Here is a 19,362-nt window from a genome sequence, read left to right as displayed (position 1 = left end):
GGTGTGACAGTCCCTGGACTTCCATGAAAAGTTGAATATCTATTTACATGCCAGCCCACTAGATGGCACATGCATCATTTGAAAATACCATTGTTGCAGGCAAACAGGCGAAATTCTGTGGTGCCGCCATTTTAGTTTGAACGGCCGCTGTAGAGCTTACAAAGGGAAAAGGTGGTAGTCTTGTGATGCAGATCTGTCTTTTAAAACTCCTGATATGTTATTAATCTACGTGTAGTCAGTTTTGTAGTTGCACTGTAAGAAATTAAGCTAATCATGGCTGCGGAAGGAGCGTCCGACCAGGTAATTTTATGTATTAACGTGACACTTTTTCGGGGGTTGATGATTTGCGGCCCTCATGGGTTTCATTCTAAACTACCTTTACTTGTAGCTAACGTTACATTTCAACGAATTTTAAGGTAATTGCAGCCTTCTCCATAGCTTATTTGGAGCAGTAACGTCTATGAACTCGTTAATTAGTATTTTGCTAGTATAGTTACATCTTCAATCTCGGCCTAAATTGTGTCTCGCGAGGCACCTAGTTTATGATGGCTAACTAGCTAGCTAACGTTACATTGAATCTAATATGTTGGGGCCGACTTGGTTCATATAGCTAACGTTAGATGGTCTGATAGCACAACATCTGGCTAGCTGGCCTAGCAAATGAGGCCTCACTGCAGTGTAACGTTAATCTACAGTTAACTCTTAAACTTCATCTAGATGAAAGTTTTCACTTAAATAGCTAGCTATTGACCTTGAGTTCCGGCTTCTGTAAGGCTTGGAGTCTGAGGCTTAAGTTACCAACTGTTGTACCAGCTGGCTAATGTGATATAACTTTGTTTACTGTGGCGCGGCCATACTCGCTAACAACCTCTGCCATTCTTGAGCCTAGAAGTCAGCTAACGTGAGCTATTTGGCTAATTAGCTGACTAGCGAGCGTTGCTTGTTCTAACTAAGGTCTCGATTTACGTGGTGATTCTGATTACACCTATAGCCAGGTGATAACACCCATAGCTGCCAAATCATAAACTGTTAGGCATAGCTATCGCTAAACCAAAAAGGGATTACCCGTTTGTATTTCTTTCGGGGAAGTTTATGCCAGAAAATAATACGACTTTCGTCTGTGAGTAGGGTTAAGGTAGATAAATGATTTCCTTAAAGTTGAATATTGAGCTATTTTGAGCACGTGACGTTGGGTAGTCATTTACAAACGAAGCGCACAACAGTACGCTGCCGATAGTGTCGTAAAAGACAAAGTTAGTGCCTAAGGTAAACATCTCGCTTTTGTGTTTTTCAGGCTGCAGAATACATCCCAGAGAAGGTGAAAAAAGCAGAGAAGAAGTTGGAAGAAAATCCTTATGACCTGGACGCATGGAGCATTCTGATTCGAGAAGCACAGGTTTAGTGACACAGGGTTGCATTCCTTCTACACGGGGTAACCAGCTTGGGCCAGAAAGGGAGGGGAGGGGTTTCTAATCAAAAGCATTTTGCCCATAATGTACTGTGCTCCTCACATTCGTAAGCAGTGTTCTCTTCATAATGTACATGTAAATGCATTCTACTTTTTTAGAATCAACCTATAGACAAAGCAAGGAAGACCTATGAGCGACTTGTCGCCCAATTCCCAAGTTCGGGCAGGTTCTGGAAACTATTCATAGAGGCTGAGGTTAATATACATTTTTTTGAATTCTCTCATATGTTTGCATGGGTGTGCACATCCTAACAAGATCAACAACATGAATTTCACACATTTTAATCTAAACCTCCAAGAGCAAAAGGTTGGTCTTAACCACTTTTTTTCCCAGCAGCAAATTGTAAATAACCTAGGGGGTTCTGTGCCCAAAATCACACTATTCTACAGCATTATGGGGGTTAAGTGCATATTGTTGCATGTTTGGTCTGCAACAGCATTAAAACTGTTTTAATAGTATTGGAGTGCTTTAGCCTTTTATTCCCTTGTCGTGTCAATTTATTGCCTCCTGTGTCATTTCTTTGAGGTCATCCTATTCATAAACAATACTTGATCAAATCTTATAGTGTTTAACATGTCTTCTTGGTTGTGTGGATCCCCTTTTGCGTGTCTTTATTGCACACTAGAACACCTGACTCATCACAAGTTTAGCAATTCAGAGTTCTGTCAAAACATTTGGTTCATGCATTCAGTTCCTCTACTGAAAGAGTATGGGCACAAACTAATAATGGTGGTGCATTATTAGTACATACAGTGGCTTGTATCAAAATATCGGCCTGCATTTTTCATACCACATGCAGCCGTACATGCACTGGTTTACTTGCAACCTTCCACTAGCCCACCAAATTCAATGACAGATGGCCGAAATTGACATTAAAATGTTGCCCTGTTTGATTTTGGTAAGTATTTAGCAGCCTTTCTGAAAGGGCATAGATTGGATGCTTTTCTCACACCGTAGCAAGTTGTAGGGCTTTAGATGTGCCACAGGGTCTCTGGCCAAAAACTGTAAACAGCAACAATGGGACACCAAAATCTCGTTTGGCACTACATTTTTGCTTTTGACCAGGGTTCCTCAATTCCTGAGTTTGGCCTGGATTATCAGATAATTGTTTAATTCACTGGCCAGTGTTGTCACTTTGAAGTAAGGAAGCTGGAAAATGTGCAGAACTATTGAGCTAGAAGAGTGCTGGTTTCTCATAAACACGATGGTGTTACAGTAGAAATCAGTGTTTGGCAGACAGCATTTTATAGCTTGCCTTGCAGTTCCAGTATCATGTGATCCTCTAGAAGATATGTGTTAGGTGTAGGCTGCCTCCCTAAAGTTGAGTTGTCTGGAAGTTTGGATTGAATGAATCCATGGATGTGCAGTGTTCTTTGCTGTCATAGTAACTGTTGAAATGAAGTCTTTTGATAAAATTATCCCTGGCTTTCCCTTGGTGTTCAAAGTAGAATGTCCTACCCCAGTTGTTAAGCGGTTTGCTGTAGCTGCAACAGAAGCAGACTTGCCAGAGTTGGCTTTTCTACTGTTCATTGGTTAAATCTTACTGTGGAATTCTGCTCATGTAGTCTGTTTCTGCACCGCTTCCTTAGTGGCTGTTCTATTACACCCATGCATTCTTTCCCACCGGCATCTATTGAAAGGAAGGAACAAACTTTTCAAAAAGTGGCAAATTAAAGGTTTGTCAGTTGAAAATGAAATACCCCTCCTTTCAATATTTCCCTTTTTCTCACTTATGTGATTTCATAGATTATAGCATAGTAGCCTTAACATCCTTCAGGCTATGTGTACAGCAAATCTCTGACGAAACAAACTGACTTACACACTTCATTGAAGCGTAGTGGCTTTAACTTTAAAATGTAATCTTGATTACATTCTTGTGAAGTTGCAAATACCTTTGGCAGCAGTACCATGTCATTATGTTTGGACTGATCACATTTTAGATTTCTAACAAGAAGTGATTCCTTACTTTTCAAGGTCTATTTTTCTTTCCAAGATATCTTATTTTACAACAAAACAGATCACCTTAGCCTTTTAAAGATCAAGTCCACAATTCTAGCGAGTTTATTTATTTTGATCTACAGCCAATCAAATTACACCCCTACTTTCTGAGCTCCTGAGGCAACAGGCTGGTTCGTGAGGAGTAATTCGCTGAACTTCACCAAAAGTGTATTGGATTACAATCACGGACTGCACCTTTAAACCATATTAGCATGGTATGTGCAGAAAATGCCAAATTTGTATATACACAAAGCAAAAAATACATTGCATTAAGAGATCTGTAAAATGCATATAAGTATAATGGTTTACTAATCCTGCTTCTATACAGCAAAATGTTAATTCGGACAGTTTCCATTAAAGGACAAAACTAGTTTGAGGTTTAAAAGGCCTGTCTATGTTAGTCAGGGTTTAATAAAAAAAATGCACCATAAGAACCAGGAGAATGTATATTCCTGAAGAGAGTCGTCTTATACATAACAGGTTGGTGACTGTTAGTGTGCTTTGTGTCCTTGTCCTTTTTTCTAATGTGGAAACTGGATAGTAAGAGACCCTTGCACTGCTTTTTCCTAAGAAATTGTCCTTTGCCCAGATATCCATCACCAGGGGTGTCTGAAGCACACCTTTTGTGTGTGTGTTCAGACTGATCATGTAAATACTATGAAAGAACTGACGATGGCAACAGATGGGATCATTTTCTCTGCTAGGTCTGCCTTCTTATTTATCCTTATTGACCATGTGGCTCATGGTAGAGGAATTTGGTCAAATGGTGCTAAATTTAGCTCGATTTTTATTCAGCTTGAAAAAACAGCAAGGGAGAGAGGATATATTTGTTTGTAATATTCCTTTTTTGATTTATTGTTTTTGTTTGTATTTTATGTATGTATAATTTCATTAGGATACTAAAAACTCCTTGTAGTTTGTGTCCTGCTACCAAAGTTATGGTCCCTACCCTTCCAAAACAGCATGTCGTATTCTTATTGTTCCTTCAGCTTTTATCCATATGTGAACCTTCAAAGGTTAGGAATTGATTACCAGAAGGTTTTTTTTTTTGCATCAGAAATTATTCAACCTAAAAGCCTTAGGTGTGCCACGGTTGTGTTCTTCAAGAGGAGTGTTCTTTGTTGAACCACTCCTCCGTGAAGCTGGCACCCCAACTAAAGAGAAATTGGATCAAGCAAGTGTAATGCTACATTTTAGGGAAAGCCCATTACGTGTCCGTCATGTTACACGTCAATACAACATGTACATTTCCTGTCTCAAACCTACAACGGGCAAAGATGTGCTTATTTAATACTACACAAGCAATTATCAGTGTCCTCTTTTAATTTCTCTTTAGATGGTTTAATGATACTAAAAAGACTTATCATTATACTCTTATAGATGGATAATAGTATATAATACCTAATCTACTGATTTGTGATGCATCAAACCTATAATCTGCAAACAAGTGGAACACCCAAGCATCCCCACCCTACCCCCGAGTGTTGCCTTGATTGACACGCAGATCATGTACTAAATGTTTTTTTTTAAGTATTTGAAATAAGTATTGTTTAGGTTGGGGTATGTGATTTTGAGTTCTGACACATTCACCAGAAGTTTGGCCAACATGGCATTTATGGGGTATTTTTTCATGGTCATATTTATATATTTGTATACACTCTGAATTGTCATTACAGTTCAATGACCATTCTAGATTTTTCTGAAGCCTGTTTTCTTTGTTTTAAAATGATTTTGACTTCACCTGCCCTTTGTGACTTGAGTGATTTTTCACATTAAATAATAAAACAATTATCATTTGAAATCTTTATGTATCATTTTCAGTCATTATTTGTGGTGTATGGAAATGCCCATAATTTTGCCTGAATGTGTGCTTGTTAACAGAGCGATGCATGTGATTCGGACAGCATTTGTGTATTTCTTATTCATTAGGACAAAATGATTCTATAACTCAAATGACACGTTGCCTGAATTGGTTAGAAAATAGCCCATGGTAATGTAATCCTGACTGCAGGTAATTCAAACAGATTTGTTTCCAAATGTCTGTTGGCTTAACATTTGCTGCAAGACAGATGTTCTGACAAGTTGGTCCTGTCCCCTCTGAGTCCTTTTTGCTGTTGTTGCCCCCCAGTCAGTCATTTAGTGAAATGGGACTCTTAGCTGTCAGCTCTGCTTTGTTGTATGGTTCTGTGAGTGGTGTGCACTTGCTGACTGTGTGTGATTGTTTCTATGGTTATGACCAGGCACAAACTGGGAATGAAAATGGCTGTGTGAATGGGGGGCTGTTTTGGATATGTATATTCCTAGTTCCCAAACCGTTGAGAATGGTAGAACACACTTGGTGGATAAATGAAGGTTCTAGTTTCTGATTTTCAGTGAGGTGTGCAGTGAGAGGTTGTGCTTAAAACAGGACTGTAGAGCCCATTAGTGTGAAGGTATGTGGTGTGTTGCTGAAATCCAGTGAACTGTGCTTAATTTGGATTAATGGTTTCACAATTCACCATGGTCTAAAAGGGCCATCTTGGATAACTAGAAAATGTGTGTGTGTGTGTGTGTGTGTGTGTGTGTGAGAGAGAAGGTGAAGGATGATAAAATAAATGTAACGCCATTGCTGTATAGGTGACCTTTTTACATAGTGTTATATGAATTGCATTACGGTGTATATCCACCCCCGTCAACCAAGTTTATTTGCTGGCATAGCAAGTTGACCTTTTTTTTTTTACTTTTATCTTGATCTAGTACCCTGTCCAAATCTGCCAGTTCCCCTTAGACCATCAGTTAAATATCAAAATGGAAAGTTGACTAATTTAAAATGGAGTCCAAATTTTGGATTTCATACAATTTTAATGAAATCATCTGAAATGCCTCTCATGCAGTAACATGAGTGGGCCACGAGTGACTTTGGTGGGCCAAATCAAAAGACTAAGCCACTTTAAAGGCATCCTTTTGTCCAGTAGAGTGCAGTGTAGCGCAACATGGACCCTCACATATTAATATACATATTTAAATAATATAAATATGATTCTGCTGTGTTGGTGTACATTGATGCTCAGGCCGAGCCCCAAATAGAAGATATGAGTAGTAGAGTAGTTACTGAAAATGAACCTCCGGTTTGTCTGACTCTTCAAATAAAAGTGCAAGCATAATGACAATAGAGTGGCCAGAGAAATGCACACTCATGTTTTCGCAATCGGAATTTGAATCCGTAAATGTTGTGTAATGCTGAACTGAACTTCCTTGCATGGTGAAATGTTCAGCTTTTCAGGCACAGGCACCAGCCAATCAAATAAAATTTTGCAAATATTCCAGCACAGGCATCAGCCAATCAAATTGCATTATGGAAATATTCCAAGACAGCGTTGCGTACACTTAATTAATTATAATTTTCTCATTTAAAATGTATCGTACAGAATAGCTACAGTTTTTGCTGTGCTAGCTAATGCATGATAACTACCCACATGACCGCTAAAGTGAACAGCTAGCCAGTGAACTTAAACAGATGTCAGCAATTCATAGCAGTGTGAATAGTGGTTGACTTGTCAATCTCACTATGACAACTGCGCCAGTAAAAGCTTTCTCAAAATCCCCCTCCAAACGTTGGGCTTGTGTCAAATGCTTTAGCACCGACACTTCTCATGCGCTGCCAAACTGAATTTTGGTTCTGTTGCTTTGCTAATGCTAAAAAGTGGAGTGAAGTACAGTGTTTCAAGCTCCAGTCATTGAAATCACACTATGCAAATATTCCAGCACAAGGGTCAGCCTATGGCATCCGTTCTGTACATTCAGGCAAATTTAAAATTCTACGCATGGAGCATTGGGCTAGATGCATCCTTGTGGCACCACTAGTTAAGTGCTTATTGGTCTCTGTACTGACATCTACTGGGCATACATTATAATTGGATAACATTTTAAATAGATAACAAAGGGTTAATCAGTACAATAGACTGTAAGGAAGTTTTATATGAGGAAGTGTAGACCAGAAAGAGAAATTAATGGGAACCGCATTGATGTTTGTTTGCAGTTTCCAATCTTTTGCCTCTTCTCTCATTAGCCCTTGGGAAGGCTAACCCATTTCACTGTAGTGACCTCATTTAATACATTTCTGTTTTTTTCTGTTTTTTTTTTCCGTCATTCAGTCCTAGTTGAAATTACACTGAGATATTGGTTTGCCAATGTACCACATCACTAACGCCATATAGAAACACAAGCCAAAAATGAGACCTGTACGCCTACTAAAGGGGAAATCCGCGATTCTAATTTAATACACTTTTTTTTTTAAATTCAGCTCATTTTACCTAGCAATCCTCTAGCTTTCCGTTTAGTGTGTGCACTCAAAATAACTCCGGTGTTAGTACACTGACCTGGCTCTGTAAATGGAAAACATAATGGCTTGGCCAGTCAGCATGTTCCCTTAGGAGCACGGAACGGCTGTTCTCAAATATCTCAAATATCACAAATCATTCACCAGAGTCACAGACTGTATCTTCAATAAATCGGAGAGTAGAGAGATACATTTTAACACTCTAAAGACTCATGTTACTCATGTCTTCAACAACAGGCGTATTGTGTCAGCTGAATCTTCTAAAGGTCTTTTCACACCACACTGAAAGGTGGTAGGCAGTACAAAATATCAGGTTATTTTTAGACTGTAATCCTGGATTAAACAAACCCACCTGCTGTTTGAGAACCCAAGTAGACAATTTGGTCAGTCTGTTCAAAGACATACATTTAAAAAGAAATTGTGTGAACTTCACTTTGTTGATCTAGTTGGGTTTGGCTGTGTAGTGTTACTGCTGATGAGTTTAACAGCTCATCAACTGTCCTAATATGTCTGGTTAACTGTACATTTGTGATCTGTCCCCAGATAAAGGCAAAAAACTATGACAAAGTTGAAAAGGTGAGTGTCAGCCATGTTGCCCTTAAAACCCTTGACTGACAGGGGGAAATGGTCAGCCATGTTGCCCTTAAAACCCTTGACTGACAGGGGAAAATTGTGTTGATAAAAAGTTTTAAAGGGTCCCCTCAGAGGGGAAGGTCATCTCCTAAATCACTGTTCCTGTGGCAAAGCCAAATCAATGAAAGTCTCTTAATTGACTCGTGTTTGTCAAGGGACGGTTCAGTGTTTTTCACTTTGTTTAAATTCAGTCCTATGAGTTTCTCAAACTCTTCTGGTTTTAACCACGTTTATCCTGTGTTTTTATTGTTTGCTATAATACACCCTATTATTAAGGCCAATTAATGTAACATGACATGAACATTAAATGTATTCCCAAACCACTACAAGTCTCTGTTGTTACTGTTCATACTGATTGAATTGTGTATTCAGTTGCTGTTACTTCACAGACCATTTTTTAATTATTGTATTGATACAGTTATTTCAAAGGTGCTTGATGAAGGTACTACACATTGACCTATGGAAGTGCTACCTGTCCTATGTCAGAGAAACCAAAGGAAAGCTGCCCAGCTACAAGTGCGTTCATGACCTCACTCAATACTTTTCCAGTCAGAGAATTTGTGTGCTTCTATACTTTTTTTTGTACTTCTGTAGTGTGTTTTATAGTTTTTTTATTGAAATAGTGTTTTTCAGTAATTTCACACATAAATTATATTTTTTTGTGTGAGAATTGAAGCTCTCCCCACCAGTTGTGTAATCACAGCTTTCTTGATTCGCAGAGAAAAAATGGCACAGGCGTATGATTTCGCACTGGACAAAATTGGAATGGAGATCATGTCATACCAGGTAACAATGTTTCTTCAAGCAGGTGACCTTGAATATTACACATGAGAAATTAGTATAATTTACATCACATTTACACGTCCCTTTTCCTCAGATCTGGGTGGACTACATCAACTTCTTAAAAGGAGTGTAAGTGACTCAACATGCTGAAGAATCCCTTTCATACATACTTCTCCATTATCTAACTGATGTACCTCTTCATTACAATGAATGCAGAGGGGGTTCTAACTGGGGTTTAAATTCACTGGGTTGCTCCACAGTGAGGCTGTGGGTTCATACGCAGAGAACCAGCGCATCACTGCTGTGCGGCGAGTTTACCAGAGGGGCTGCGTCAACCCCATGATCAACATTGAGCAACTGTGGCGGGACTACAGTAAATATGAAGAGGTGAGACCGCTTTTAATGGAGGCACATGTATGGCCTGCAATAGCGTGCTGGATTTAGGAGTCGACACAAATGAAGCAATCCAGGATTGATACCCTATTGTGTGTGTTACCCATGTAATACATTACCTGTTGCACCACCAGGGCATCAATGTGCACCTTGCCAAGAAGATGATTGAGGATCGTAGCAGGGACTACATGAATGCCAGGAGGGTGGCTAAGGTCTGTCCCTTTCTCACATAAGTTATGGTGTGGGAATGCAGACACGTGGTGATTTAAGACATGATTGGTCTTTTCATGGGCCATAGAACTGAATTTGTGTGTGTGTGTTTGGCAGGAGTATGAGACCGTGATGAAAGGCCTGGACAGGAACGCCCCCTCAGTGCCTCCCCAGAACTCCCCTCAGGAGGCCCAGCAGGTGGAGATGTGGAAGAAGTACATCCAGTGGGAGAAAAGCAACCCGCTGCGCACTGAAGACCAGACGCTCATTACAAAAAGAGGTGAGCCTGTAGTTCAACTGCCAGACTAACAGTGGTCAGCATTTTTCCCCTGACCACTACATTTATTTCTGAAACATCAGCCTTTATCCTTTCTGAAGCTGTTTTGGGTGAAATGATCCCCCAGCTGACTGGATAACGTGTGAAGATGACCAGTCCGTTTATTAAGACTAAAGCAAGTCTTACTGGGCAGAAATAGTCTTTTAGGGAAGTGAAACGCAGTCTTGTTGTCCACTGTCCTGTACTGTCATACTGATGCGAAACACACTTTGACCCTTACGCCTAATGAGAATGGTTTGTTTTCATCTGTCTTGCAGTTATGTTTGCATATGAGCAGTGCCTGTTGGTCCTGGGCCATCACCCCGATGTGTGGTATGAAGCTGCCCAGTACCTGGAACAGTCCAGCAAGCTGTTGGCAGAGAAAGGAGTAAGTGTAGAACTGCACACTTTCATCTACTTTATGATTGGAAGGGAAAGGGGAGACTTATAAACATAACTGTGGCAGAGACATTATGATAATTGTTACTGATTAGACAATATTAATGTTAAACACAACTGTGTAAAAGGTTGACCTGAAGAGTGCATGAATGTCCTTAATTCGCTATATCGTGAGTGTGACCTGACTACCATTAACATCAAACTGTACTAAAAGACATACAAATCTGAATGGGACACCACTTTAAACAAGAAGCCCTTCTGTCGTACGTAGGACATGAACAACGCCAAGCTGTTCAGCGATGAGGCTGCCAACATCTACGAGCGTGCCATAGGAACCCTGCTGAAGAAGAACATGCTGCTCTACTTTGCCTTTGCTGACTACGAAGAGGTGAGCTCAGTCAAGAGACAACAGACTTGGACCGTGAAATCAGGGGCCACTGTGGCAGACATCACATCACATCAGATAGATCGCGGCCCAAATTCAAATTTCATAATTTGCTTACAGAAAAGACTTTCTCCAATAATGCCATAATCTACTCCTTCTCGTGTCCCTCAGAGTCGAATGAAGTACGAGAAGACACACAGCATATATAACCGTCTGCTGACCATAGAAGACATTGATCCAACATTGGTGAGTTTCTACAGCTAGAACAAGCCAATTTGTTAGAGCTCCACCCAGTGTATATTGTAGCTGTCAAAGCAGACTTGACGTATTTTGAGGTAAGAGCAAAACTGACTCATTTTAGTGAACATGACCGTTTACTGGCTTCTCTGTGTTGTATTTCCTCCTTAGGTTTACATTCAGTACATGAAGTTTGCCAGGAGGGCAGAGGGAATCAAGCATGGCCGCACCGTTTTTAAGAAAGCCAGAGAGGATCTTCGCACACGGCACCACGTCTATGTGACCGCCGCACTGATGGAATACTACTGCAGCAAGGTGAGTGTCACTGGGCAGCTCAGAGACGAGAGGCAGGGTGAGCTTGATATACATGAGCATGTTTGTGCCTGTGGATGCCATTTATATTGGTCTCTTCTGTCATTTTCTCTCTCCACAGGATAAATCTGTGGCCTTTAAGATATTTGAGCTTGGTTTGAAGAAATATGGAGACATACCAGAGTACATCCTCGCCTACATCGATTACCTCTCTCATCTTAATGGTGAGGGTGACCCATCATGCTTGAGAGCTCCTCTTTCTATCCACCCCCCTTCCAGCTCATACCCAGAATCATCATGGCATTAATGGCTCTTATGCCAGTTTATGGAGGGTGTTGGCACAATGCTCGTAGTATCTTGTGTGGCATGGTGTTTACTAATGGATTATCAGAGAGAGAGGGAGAGTGAGCCCTTATCACTATCCATAGAGAGTGAGAGTGAATAACATGGAGACAGTGTTTGCCATGCAGTAAACAGTACACTGTTCATCTTGTAGCTAGGCTATTAGTCTGCAATTCAGAGTGGCTAGCGATTTGGTAGTTTTCAGGAAGGATGGATTGGTTGATAAATGGCCATGGTTTCTTAGTCTCTGACTCTGTCTTGTGTTGTTTTTGTTATTTCTCTCTTCCCGACGGTGACAGAGGACAACAACACTAGGGTGCTGTTTGAGCGGGTGCTGACCTCAGGCAGCCTGTCGCCTGAGAAGTCTGGGTGGGTGACCAACATCTGTCTGCAATCCAACCCGTCCACACAGAAAACAGCCACTGAATTTGAATATAGTTTTAATTATAAAATATATATGTAAATATATATATGTAGTTTACAGAGCTCAGTCTGCCATTGCATGTCTGCGACATAATTGCGTATGTAATTTACTTTGTGAACATCTGAACCCTGACCCACACCCTCAGCTCCATCTCCAGTGCCAGCTCCACCTGTGCCCCGCGCATACTCACCTGTGCCCATTGTCAACAGGGAGATCTGGGCCCGCTTCCTTGCCTTTGAGAGTAACATTGGAGACCTGGCCAGTATCCTGAAGGTGGAGAGGAGGCGATTCACAGCTTTCAAGGATGAATATGAGGGCAAGGAGACTGCATTACTGGTGGACAGATACAAGTTCATGGATCTGTACCCCTGCTCTACCAGCGAGCTGAAGGCCCTTGGGTACAAGGTAAGAACTGATTTGTAACTTTAACCGACTTTACTCATTGGAACCAATATAGAGCTCAGCCTAACCCTTCCCCTGTGTGTTGGCAGGATGTGTCTCGTGCCAAACTGGCAGCTCTGCTCCCGGAGACTGTGGTGACGCCCTCGACTCCTGCGCAGAAAGAAGAGGGCGACCGTAAGCCTGAGTACCCCAAACCCGACACTAACCAGATGATCCCCTTCCAGCCTCGCCACCTGGCCCGTGAGTACCAACCCCATGCTCATCACCTACTGACTACTAGTGTTTACTCTGTGTTTCACAGCGGAGCAAATCACGCTCAGAGCAAGCAGAGTTTGCTTTAGTTTCTCAGAAATGTAATATATTGTGAGTGCACTTGTGGCCTGTGTCTTCTTTGGCCATTCTAGTAGGTGTATGCGTGCGATGTGACACTCTCTCCTCTGCCCTCAGCTCCAGGACTGCACCCTGTCCCAGGCGGTGTGTTCCCTGTGCCTCCAACTGCAGTGCTCCTCATGAAGCTGCTGCCCCCTCCAGCCTGTTTCATGGTCAGTAGACACAACCCGTCCCACACAATACCCCCCCCCTTTAATCTATACTCTTGCACTCTGGTGCCACCTATCAAATTTAATGATGCAAAATCACAAAATGTGAAAGAAATGAAGGGACCTGAACACCTGAGCAACTCTGAATGCGCTATATAGTGGTATCCATATAGATCACGGTAGGAGATTTTTACATGAGTACGTTTACCCAACTTCAACTCTCCTTCATCCCTCTCTTCCAACAGGGTCCTTTTGTGCAGGTGGACGAGCTGATCGAGAACTTCAGAAGATGCACACTACCAGAAAGTATGTGTGTCACACACCTGACCCGACTCAACAGAGTTTGCTAGTTTACTGCCTAATGCCAGATGTTTCTCACCGATGTTCTCCTGCCCTCTTCTCTCCGTCTCCCACAGCTGTCGATGCTGCTGTCGAGCTGATCACTGGCCGACAGCCAGAGCTGACCAGCGAGGGCAACGGGCCGCTGGAGAACCACGCCATGGCCAACAAGTCCTTGAAGAGGCCCAACGCCGACTCAGACGAAGAGGATGACAAGGGCGCCGTGGCCCCGCCCGTCCACGACATCTACAGGGCTCGGCAGCAGAAGAGGATTCGATGAATAGACACACACACATGCAGAAACACACACACACACACACACACACACACACACACACACACACACACACACCTTTCTGAGCCAACCAAGGACGTTAATGCTCTAACATCCCTGTACACAACTCCGCCCTCTCCTCTGAAAGGTTCTCGATAGTAGCGTCTCGGCCCGATACAGGTGGGATGACGGTGAAAGGCACACACCTTCACCCCCGTGCACAATGGACAGGAATGTATGTATCCGTTTCCTCCCCAACTGCTCTTTATGAACACATGTCCATTGGGTTTGTTGCGAGCAAATCATTTTTAAGATCTATCCTTTGAGCCTATCTGCAGATCCATGTGTCTCACCGTCTTGTTCTTGTTTCGTTTTTGAGGGTTTTTTTTTTTTTTTTTTTAACAGTTTTATTTTTAAAAACTGAGTGGCTTATACTGTACAAAGTTTTTAAATCTCAACCTTGATTTGACACAGATTGACAATTGCCTGTGTATACCTGGTGATGGAGAAATCTATTCATTCTGTTTTGTAGACAAATGGAGAATACACAAGTTCCCTCCAATAAAAGGAAAAAAAAAACGAATGTTTTTGGTTTGTGACATTGCGTATATTAAAGCAAAGGATGTATATAGATAGAAGTGTAGAGGATGGATAAGATATATAGGTGGATACATTGATTTTAATTGTATGTACATTCAGTGTTTTGAATACCATGCACACAAACAATATTAGCTGCACTGGACCTCATTTATTTCCTTTTTTTAATAAGTTGAATCTGACCACTAGAGGGCACCACAGAGCCATATGTAGCCAGATATTTTGAGTAGAGCACAGGGAAGAGGATGGAGATGATTGCTTTACCATGTAGTGAACTACTTACTTACTAACCCATCACATCTTTTGTCACAGATGCATTCTTTTCACAGGCTCTTATGTTATTCTAAAATGAGGATATGTAAGAGAGAACGTAATCAGCCTTCCAGTTGCGGTAAAGATGTAACGCAGTTAGGCAGCTAAATTGTCAGACTCGATTTGTGACCTTGTGGATGTGTGTTTCTGGCATAAAACCTTGTTATATCATTAAGGCCTTAATGACATTATCTCTTTGATGGAAAATGACTGGGTGAATGACAACCCACTGAATTGCCTTTGTGACGTTTATCAGAGTCTCTTTCGCTGGCCTGCCCACATCATCACGTCACTGCAGTTCACAGAAAGTCTTTGACCTTTTTCCTGCATCTGTGAATGGGAGGCTAAATGCTAGGCTTTGCAGAGACAACACTGTCCAAACACTAAGAGCACAGACAAAACAGGCCATGGATAAAGCAGTGATCTTCACTCATACGTGGTGTTTTATAACATTAACCCCCATCTCCTTACACAGTTTCAGATTAATGTTAAGTGGTCATTAAACTGCCTTTAAGCAGCTTAGCTCAGTAACCGTGAAGGTAGAATGTATAAATCCATCATGGCAGGTCCCCCCCCCCCCCCCCCCATATGTGATACATAATTCTCCATTTTCTCTTTGGAGAGCTTCCCCGCTGGAGTGTAGCAGTTCCACAGTGCGAGCTGAGGTGCAGCCATGTTGGCTCTGCCTTTGATGTCTATATGCCACACCTCATCTGGCTCGAACCCCCACCCCACCTCCTCTCCCTGTCCTGGCCCCTTTGATGTGTCACAACGAGGATGCCTCCCAAGCACGCTCATTAGAGTGCACTTTGAAGCGGCTGCTAATTGGGTGACGTTGGTCTCTTGATTTTCAGTGTGACCGGGTTTGGACTTTTTTTCCGTGCGGGTCCTGCAATGACTGTTACTTCAAGTAATGGCCATTAGCTTTCAGAATTCCAGTCAGTAACACGGAAACACATAGCTGTCAAATGATTATGGGATCACAGTGGGTGTGGCATTTCTGATTTCTTCACATCCAGTGTTGCTAGTGACCCCCTCCTCCTCATCTTCTACTACACAGTGCTGTAACACAATGCCAGGCGAAGGGGTCTCAAAAGAATTCCATAGTCTATGTTGCCATGAACTGTGCTGTGCATGCCAAATAGGACATTTAAGACTTAATGTGCTTCACCTAATTAAATATGGTTATGGGAATGTTCTGTATAACAAAACCCTGTAAAACAATAGCCAGGGGTAACTTATCCGTTGAATTGCCTGTGTTATGAACTAGACATGCCAAGCATCTGTGATGCATTTCGGTTCAAAATGCTTGACAATGCTTATACTTTTCTTTAAAGATGCTGTTTGGGATGTTGGTGGTAAGTGTACAGAACACTTCCTAAGTCTGAAAATAGAAATGAACAATTAGTGTGTAAAACATATCTGCCTTCTCAGCAACTCACTCATGTTCAATATCAAATCAATAGTGTGTGGAATGTTGCTCCTTGACACTAAGATAGAAGCCACAAGACAGTTGGCATTTCTCCTGCAGTCCATGGAAAAAGTCACATTCCGAACAGTATCCCCATTACATAACTACAAAGAATATATTCATCGTAACAGGATACTGGGGAACTTTTGACCGTGGCGTAGCTGGCTGCAGACAGATAATGTCTGGGAGGGAGACAGTGTGCGTTTTACACACTGTGGGTGTCAAAAGATTGCTTCATGAGCACACAGCCGGGTATGGGAGGATATAGAAATATTACCGCGGTCAACTTTGAAGTTCATTACATTGGAACAGAAATACATTTGTCCCCCTTTTCTAAAGATTCATAGATGTATGATGAAAAACTGCTCATATACAGCAGGTACATTTCTCCAAGGAGAACTGTGAACATACTGTTACTAATATGTGTGCCCTCCAAGAAACCTAACCTTTGACCCTGGGACTGAGGGTGCCATGCTCTACCAGCTAAGCAGGAAGCGATCTGTCTTCGCTATTTTTTAATACATGATGTAACAAGCACAGTATCTTTTGATGTTAAACCCAATTTCCTCATGTGACCTAAACAGGAAAAATAACAAGACTTACAGAGCAAAGATTCAGGATGTGTTCAAATAGTAATCAGGGTGTGATATTTGTGATTTATAATGTCACCTTTAACTCAGATACAATCAGTTTTGGTCAGAAAATTTGAACTGAAACGGTTCTGGGGATTTTTTTCACACCACAGGTTTTATGTTGTGGCCAACCTTAACTAAAAGGTATGGCACCTGGAATTTATTGTGTTTTAATTTCAAGAGACGTTTTAAGGAAATAAGTTACACTTTAAGGAAATAAATATTGTACACTATTACAATATTGTTTGCCTATTCAGCTTTATAGCAGACGGCAGTTTCCCCACACTCACACTCCTCACAAAAGACATGACAAACTACACAATGTCACTATAGAAAGGATGTATAAAATACATTCTAAGACATTTTATATAGCCTAGTCTATGGGATTAAGCCTTGATATTCATCCAAATGCTTTATTTGGTCATCGTGTAACTTTCTAGCAAATGTTTAACATTGTAAGTATTCTTTACTGAGGGACCATTTTCTGCTGTGTTCAGGGGTGTTACACACAAAGGTTACTTGGCCCCTGTTACATGGTATATTATCAGTTTGTTAGGGTATATCTCTGTCTGCATTTGGATTCATATTCAGTGTGTGCATTTGACCAGCAGGGAGATCATGGCTCTTCAGGACTGCGGACTACACATGACCATAAAATCTCTGAGATCCATCCCCTATGCTGAAGGAAGTGTTTACCAGGCATAAGTATCAGTTCCTTCTCACAAATGTAGTCATGAATGAGCGGCCTTTGCCTTATGGATAATGTGTGACTACCAGCCAATAGACCTAAGTTACTATAATTATTATAATGTTATCTTTATAATCATTCATAAGTTAAATTAGTAATTTAGTATGGCAAAAGTTTGCTTAAAGGCAGGGTAGGCGATTTATTTTAGAAGCCTTTTTGTTACATTTCTTGAGATCCTCTTTACATCCTGATGGCAATGAAAAAAGGAAATGCTCTGACAACAAAAGGGGGGGGGGGGGGGATCAGTCATCTGTGACAGGCGTATGGCTGTAAAAAGCCTGTATAGTCATTTAATTCGTCCCAGATCAAATGGCTGGATGACTTACCTGCCTGTCTGCCTACCTACCTGCGTGCACTCATTGCACGTGTCTAGGCAGCCATATTACTATAAAAACTAGCAGGCTAGTCGCACAAGAAAGGCAGTGAAGCCGAAATGTCTAGTTCCACCTATACCCACAGCAGTTTGTACTGCTAAACCAAGCAAGAGCTGTGTACTGCTCTTGGGTCTGCTGTGACAGCTGTGTGGCTCTCCCCTCAGCCACAGAAGTATGTGGGCAGCAATGGAGATAAGGATGAAAGGGTCCAGAAGCCAAGCTTGACAGTTCATTAAAAGCGCCCACCACAGGGAGAGGAAGCCAGGCAGTTGTTGATTTGTTGTTTTTGGTAGTGTGGCAGTTTGCATAACAAGCTTCAACCTAACACAGCCCTAGGAGATCAGGAGGAGCGACAAAAGAGGGAGTTGAAGGGACTGAAAAGTGAGGTTGCTGTATTTCTATTGGACCAGTAATTATCTGTTTTGTTTTGAGGGAAATTTGATATTATTCTGAACTATGTAGCCAAGATAGCTAGCTACTTAAGTAGCTCATGTATTGGCCCAATGCTAGTTCCTTGTTTGTTATCTCTGTGTTCATATTCACAGGTGGTTGCATTGTAGTTGTGAGCAAGTGTCGTTTACTGGTATTTATCTTATGTTAGTGTATATTGGCTTTGATCGGGATTTTGGCTCAGGTGCTTGCACTGCCGCCTCACAGTAAGAAGGTCATGGGTTCGATTCCCGCATGGGGCGCTGTTGGCTCTGGGGGGCAGGTCCTCCCCAGACCTTCAGTGCTCAGGTGGGCTATCTCCCGGGCCTTTCTGTGTGGAGTTTGCATGTTCTCCCCGTGTTCACAAAGGGTTTCCTCCAATAAGAACCCCAACAGAAAAAAACATGCAAAAACAAAACATTCTCCTCTCCACAGGAGACACACACACAAACTCCACACACTCCACAGGACACACACACACAAACACTTGGTCCCCGGGTGCTGAGAAGCTGCCCACTGCTCCTGGGGGGGGGGGGGTCCTGGAGGAAGGACGGTCCGGGATGGGTGAAATGCAGAGCGTACATTTCACAGCGACCTCAGGCCTGCGTGTGCGTGTGTTTGTGTGTGTGTGTCCTGTGTCGCCTCCATAAAATACACGTGTGTGTTGCAGTGTGCCGCTTGTGGCAATAAAGAACTGACTGACGTCAGCCTTGTTTGTTGTTTGTTTGTTTTGTTTGTTGACTGAAGTCAGCCTTGTTTGTTTTACAAATGTGGTGATGTAACTTATTTGTGTGTTTTTGTAGTTGTGGTCATGAGGTAGTTGGGTCTTCTCCCTAATGCTGAACTCCTGCTCCAGTAGCCAGGCAGTGCACGTTCATGTTTTGAAGTTGTGGTTTTGGAGGGGTCTGAAGGAAGTGGCTGGGATTTCTTTGGATCTATACTTTCGAAATCTTACTATTGCTGGTTTCTCAAGGACTGTCTATCCCACCTTTGATAAGGTTTCAGTGATTGATTTGGGCTGCATAA

General features: G+C 41.9%; 1 protein-coding gene across 1 annotated transcript; it reads left to right on the top strand.

Annotated features, from left to right (window-relative positions):
* Nucleotides 1-110: 110 nt before the first annotated feature.
* cstf3 (cleavage stimulation factor, 3' pre-RNA, subunit 3) lies at nucleotides 111-14,356 on the top strand. The gene is made up of 21 exons (XM_031569499.2): nucleotides 111-300; nucleotides 1,295-1,396; nucleotides 1,568-1,663; nucleotides 8,329-8,361; nucleotides 8,837-8,934; nucleotides 9,138-9,204; nucleotides 9,296-9,330; nucleotides 9,462-9,588; nucleotides 9,729-9,806; nucleotides 9,922-10,084; nucleotides 10,399-10,508; nucleotides 10,791-10,907; nucleotides 11,076-11,150; nucleotides 11,313-11,456; nucleotides 11,575-11,677; nucleotides 12,095-12,164; nucleotides 12,429-12,624; nucleotides 12,711-12,861; nucleotides 13,069-13,163; nucleotides 13,406-13,466; nucleotides 13,577-14,356. The coding sequence occupies exons 1-21, from the start codon at nucleotides 274-276 to the stop codon at nucleotides 13,777-13,779; spliced, it is 2,151 nt and encodes a 716-aa protein (XP_031425359.1). The 5' UTR covers nucleotides 111-273; the 3' UTR covers nucleotides 13,780-14,356.
* Nucleotides 14,357-19,362: the final 5,006 nt, after the last annotated feature.

Source organism: Clupea harengus, chromosome 6 (assembly GCF_900700415.2).
Source record: "Clupea harengus chromosome 6, Ch_v2.0.2, whole genome shotgun sequence".
In the NCBI taxonomy this organism is placed as follows: domain Eukaryota; kingdom Metazoa; phylum Chordata; class Actinopteri; order Clupeiformes; family Clupeidae; genus Clupea; species Clupea harengus.
The sequence above is the reverse complement of the archived record's forward strand: the minus strand, read 5'-3'. Positions and strand labels throughout refer to the sequence as shown.